Source organism: Dermacentor albipictus, chromosome 2 (genome assembly GCF_038994185.2).
Source record: "Dermacentor albipictus isolate Rhodes 1998 colony chromosome 2, USDA_Dalb.pri_finalv2, whole genome shotgun sequence".
In the NCBI taxonomy this organism is placed as follows: Eukaryota; Metazoa; Arthropoda; class Arachnida; order Ixodida; family Ixodidae; genus Dermacentor; species Dermacentor albipictus.
The window spans coordinates 167,161,065-167,167,064 of NC_091822.1; the positions used below are offsets into that span (position 1 = coordinate 167,161,065).

At 43.2% G+C, this 6,000-nt stretch overlaps 1 protein-coding gene across 2 annotated transcripts in view; it reads right to left on the reverse strand.

Moving 5' to 3' along the window:
- The window catches only part of LOC139056281 (TBC1 domain family member 10B-like), a 30,223-nt gene extending 24,477 nt beyond the window's left edge, over positions 1–5,746 (reverse strand). The window contains exons 1-2 of one of the 2 annotated variants that reach the window (XM_070534382.1): positions 5,604–5,746; positions 55–339 (exon numbers count right to left, since the gene is read on the reverse strand). In XM_070534382.1, the coding sequence (XP_070390483.1) occupies positions 55–278 (224 nt within the window). In that variant the 5' untranslated portion in view covers positions 279–339; positions 5,604–5,746. Of the gene's footprint in view, positions 1–54; positions 340–4,781; positions 5,001–5,603 lie in introns of those variants that run through there. The other variant, XM_070534383.1, reaches the window with a different exon arrangement.
- Between the last annotated feature and the right edge of the window lie 254 nt (positions 5,747–6,000).

Genomic DNA, 6,000 nt, shown 5'->3' on the forward strand with positions numbered 1-6,000 from the left:
CTGGTTGCATAGGGACGCACAAGCACACAGATAGTGAGAGAAGAAAGCACTCACAGATTGGGCTGAGTGTACTGCGATCCACCCAGGAAGCCGTACTTGTCAGGGACAGCCTCGGAGGGGGCCTCGGAGCTGAGTGAGCCGTTGCGCGGCCGGCAGCCCACCAGGCTCGTGGCTGTGCTGTCCATGGTGATGTCGCTGCCTGCATCCTCATCCTCCTCTCCTCCCCAGCCACCCCATCGGGTTCCCTCCTCCTCGCCCAAGGGCCCACTGCTGGCCATGAAGTGTCACCACCAATCAGCTCAGCCCTGTACACCTGCTGCCCCTGGGGTGATGTGCCATCTGCAAGGAGCCAGTAGAGTTCCCGCTGGTGTCATACAACAACTTCGTGCTTGCAATTTTGTATTCTGATAAATCATGCCACTCCCTTCCCCCCTAGTAAAATGCCGAAACAGCTCCCAAAAGGCATAGAGGCTTCAACTAAAAATCGTCACCGAAGTCGGTCAAACCCTTCCTTGGAATAGTTCAGCAATATTAAAGCAGCACGAACATCACCTAATGTGCAAAGTAATTTACATAAACAAATAGTGCCCAAAGGGGTTCTGTGTAAAAGTGTCGGCTGAAATACAAGTATTGAAAACACTCTATTGAAAACGCTCTACATGTTCTCGAAAAACATTTACCGCAAGCACCATGCCTTAATTTCTTGACTCTCTCAGTGGCGTTTGTCTCATATTTCCTTAGTGCACCATGATTGGCATTCGGGTGAGTTGGCGAGCAGTGGAAAGAACTGTTGCAGACAAGAAAGGCTTGTGTCACCTCTTCTTGTCCATGTCTGTTTCTTACGGTGCTACATGACGATTGTAATCCAATTCACACTACAAATACTTACAACAAAAATTTGACTGTACAGAAAGCACTTATTATAAAGCAAGGTGCCAAAAATGTCCCTGCAATAAACACTTGTGGTGTTTTCTTTCTTCGTCACTGAAATATCTTTATCTCCTTTCAGCAGATAGGCTTTCTATGTGATTGTAGTTTTCACTGGCAATTGTCCGCAAATGTGAATAGTGAAACGAGCCACCTATGATGTTGGACGTGTTAGTCTAGCGACATGGTGTTGCTTGCTTATCCGAGAAAGTGTGCAATAAAAGCTTTGGAGCTTCTTCGCAGCCCTAAAATATACTCATTATTTTTGACACTGATAAAAACAGCTTTGGTGAAATCCGAATACATTTGAGAAGACAGAATGATTCATTTGACATGGTCTCCAAAGACTGAGCTGTATTTATTTCTAGCTGCCAGTACCAACGTTAACAGCAACGTTTCAACACAATCAAGCAACAGTACATTTTCTCACTTTTTTTTGTAAGCTCACACTACTTAACCACAGAATTCTCTCCTCAACAACCCAGCTTCAAGACATCTTTAATATCACCACATGGCCAAACTGTTTCAAACATTCCCCTTTTACCCTGGCAGCGATGTACACAACCGTGGCAATTTGGCAGGAGTAATCATTCTGAAAATGCTTTCCCACACAGACTTCAGCCTCCCCTTTATAGCCAGCTGGTTCTTTTTTTTTTGGTGCTTCTTTAACAGAACTGTCTTGGCTACACAAGGCATTGCTGATCATACAACTGTCACATACACTTGTTCGTTAGACTTAATCAACTGGTATATATTGCAGTTGCAGAGAATCCCCTGAAGTACCCTTCAAAGTCTACCATCCTTCCTGAATCCTGGCTACCCAGTTTCCTAGCTTTTTAATTTTGCAGGTGCTTCAGCTTTTCTTTTTTCTTGCAAGCTGTCAGTATTTTCACACTGTTAGCATTTAGCTCAACTTTTGTCATGTTTTGGTGCCTATGGTTGCTCTTTTCTCTCCAAAATGATCCTTATCCCGATTCACAGACATGTGGTCTTTGCATGCATGTGTGAGACAGAGGGAAGGAAGGAGTGCAAAAAAAGTGCTGCCTGTTAAGTGCCTCTCTCTCCATGTTACTTTTACCCACTGCTGAACCAGCTTAGGCCTCAGTACTACTGTGTGATGAAGCCTTGGTATGTGCAATATCAATATGCAATATGAATATCATAATGAATTCATATTGCCTTCAAATATGCCACTCATTATGTTGCAAACCATATGGTATCTTAGCTAATGCAGGCATTGCAACCTATTTTCTTTATATGTTACCCTTAGCACTTCAACACTGCATCCGCTATTTTCATTTGGTATTGCGCCTAAAAAAAGTTATCTGCATAAAGGTAATTTCATAGGGTTTCCCTCAAAACACCACTGTGCAAAATAAGAAACGCTTTAGAGAAGAACCACCATATTGAAAATCACAATGCCTTTGTTTTTGCCAAGTCCAATAGGAAACCTTCATACATGCTTCTCTGTATGTTTCCTTTATCAGCAGTGTATCCTTATCTGGAGAGCTCTTTCCCATAAGGTTTTCTCCAACATAGCAAACCACTTTTGGAAGGCAGTGGGAATTAATAAAAATGGAAAATCAACTTGAAAATACAACATAGATGTGCTAGCTAATGCCACAAGGTGAAAAGGTATGCCAAGAAAATTTAATTTGTATAGAAATAGCAACGTGGCCAAGAGGTGACGAGCACGCTACATGCCATTGTTACAATGTTTGCTATCCTCTAGCCTTCACGTGGCAATTGTGATGTCAGCCTCACTGATAACCTTGACTCGCATGCTTTCGTTGCTCTCTTGTACGGCAATCAGGATGAGCAGTAGCTGTGAGTTAACTTTATTGTCTATTTTGTTCATTTCTTCTTGCCTCTCACACCCAAAAGCACAGTGTACACATGTGTGTACCTTTTCAAATTCTTTTCCTGCCACACAGAATATGTCAACAGCTGTACTAACGAAGCACTGCATAGAAATTTAACTGTCACGCTGCCTGTAACAATAATTTGCCAGCTGAGCTCCCAGGATTTCGCCAACCTTGACCACTGCAGAGGTGGGCACTACAGCCAACACTTCTGAAAAGTGATAAAGCTAATCTCTGAGGGCCAAGTTGCGTCATGCAAGCTTTCAGACCATAGAAAAAGATGCGCAGTTAACATATTCTCACAAAGCTGAAATCGCACATGTCGAAGTGAAGATACGCATAAATAGCCGACAACAAAACTTAACTGAGGGCACAGTTAAAGAATGGGCAGAAATAACAGAAAGTAAACAGAATTGTTTACATAACGGTCAAGTGTATTATCAGTGTGGCATCACTAATTGACTCAGTTTGACGCCATACTGCAGGACAGCAGTTCATAACACTTGAGTCAAACACATGATCTGATCAGAGTGGCGTCATGGCACCACCTCGAGCAGCTCTGTCGGCCCACCAACAGTAATTGATATAAAAAGCAATATAATGAAGGCACTGTCCCATAATCAGATTTGATCAGTCATGATGCAATTAGACTGATATCAAGACAGAAGTTTGATGCACGTCTTTTAGAAGCTAATAAACTAAGCACATACTAAAACAGCATGCAAACTATAATGCATAGTCACAACTGCATGCAATGCAGCAATGGCGATGACCCAGTAGCCCAAGAAAACATTGAGAAGTACAGCAACAAGTGAACAGAGCTGCACTGCAGATAAGAAAGTAAGTGAGCAAACCAATCAAACGCTAGCAGCCTGGTGCTCTGACCTAAACTGTGACAAACCTTGACCTATCGATGCTAGCTGAAAGTACACTGTTTTCTCACCAACCCTACAACTACACTGTGTAGCTGATTCTTGATAATGTATTCGTAGCCTTGGCAGCTTCAGTGTTCTGTGTCTGTTTTATGTCCATTAAGCAGTTACATTATGTATACAGTCATTACAGTTTCATGGTGCCCTTTGTATGCTAAATGACTATCAGCATCCATCTGTTTTGTGCAGCACATTCATAAGAATGAGGTAATTATTTACTGCATTCAAGAAGAAAAAAAAAGAAACAGCGTTGCTAAGGGTATGCAGCAAGCCCAGCCCTTGACACTAGTTGCATGCAAGCCACAGAACGAATAAGGAAAACAATTATTGCACAGTACAAGCAGAACAAGAAAGTATGGGCAGCTTTCTGCAGCAATAACTACACTAAATGCTTCATAGACTATCTGCACAAACATGCTGTACTTCCATTTCCTACCTTACAAAAAGCAGCATGACAATAATTCTGAGCAGTTTCTTGGATATATTAAACAACCTGAAGCTATTTCATGTGTATGTCAGACAAGTATGCATCTGGTCACCAAAAAGAGCAGGAACCTTAAAAAAGAAGAGTGGGGGAGGCGCGAACTTGCATGTGCTGGTTGACCAGGCTGACATTTATAAATTTTAAAAAAAAGAAAAACATCGGGGAGTCTAGGTGGCTATTTCAGAAAAATGTGTGTATGGTATTCAGACTGGAGAGGCAGTCCAGGCATGTGCTTATAATAGCTACAACTATTATAGTGTCATGGGCCGTACACTTCCCGTACACCTCTAACTGAGCACAGCTGCTAAAGGAATTTGTGAGAGTTGCCCTGCTACTTTCGTTATATGCAGTTGCATACAAAAATCAATAAATAAAATAAACACACACAAAAAAAGACACTCAAAATAACAATAGCATATATGTACGCCCTGTCTAGTGAACAGAAATATCACCTAACGACAGTCACCTGTTGAATGCTCCAATATCGCAGTACCGTATTTCGTATTTCAAAACGATTACGTAACACTCTCGGTAGGAGTTCTATGACTCCCCAAGTACACCTCGAATACGACGCACCTGGTGATGGCTTACGTTTCTACCTGTGGCGCTTTATCAACCGCGATGACCGTTATCCGTTCTTCCGAGCAATCATTGTGCAAAATGGCAATTCCTTTCGCGTGGCGGGCAGGTTTCGCATAACTGATGCAACGGCGAAGCGGATTTTTGCCGTGGACTAACTAGAGCGGAACGTTATGAGGGAAAGTGTACCGTCCGCCCGTGCAGAACAAATGATATCGTGCGCGAGATTGCCATAAGGTGCTGCAAGAACCAGACTGACGTCATTATTTACCGCTTCCTCTAAACGCACGTTAGACAGGATCAACACATGCCACCGCGCGTTTACGCGAGGAGGATCGACAGCGCCGCGCTCCTTATTTTGCTTTTGACATCGAAAACTGTCGACAGGCCGACACAGGTGCTTGAAGCGGCGCCGTGACGCCTCCCCGATCAGATCGGATGTCCAGCCCAGGTGTCACGAACTGCCGTCCTGTCGGGCGGCGTCGGATTGAGTCAACTAGCGACATAGTTGTGAAGCAAACAACACTCGAACTGCTTGACCAACTTCGGCAAAAGGAAGTCGGCATGTTTAACATTTCGAGCGCGCTGTCGAGCAGATGTTTATACGACCGACGATTTATTCAAGCATCCGCGCACTGCTGATGTCACTGAACTTGATCAGAGCAATCTTAATCAGAAGTCAATGATGGCCCCAAAAAACGTGTCCGGAAGCTAGGTTCACAGTTACTTCCCTACTACACCCTGTACTGCGAACTAACGGTGTTTGTTGTTGAGGGACGGCACTCGGGAGCGGAACACAGATTTTAAGAAGATACTTACATAGTTGGGTAGCCGCTTCTTCTACAAAAGCATATGCCGAGACCTGAAGTCACTAATTTAGCAAAACTAACTTCCGTGAACTACTCCGGACGGACAAATAAGCACGGATGATCCACTTAAGCAGAAAACAAAAAACGACAACAAACCGAAACAGGGCGATGCACTGGCGATTGAGATGTGCACAATTACAAGAGCCTGCAGTGAATCATGGCACAAGAAAGAAATCGCCATAAAAGTGCTTTAATATACTTCACAATTATTTTTTTAACTTTTAAACATCGGCTATTATGTACTGTGTTTTTTTTTGTACTTAGACACTCGTGAATTTAAACGAACAGGTAAACTGGCGCCAAGTTCAAAACTTCACCTTTGGTACCATACCCATGCCATACCTTTG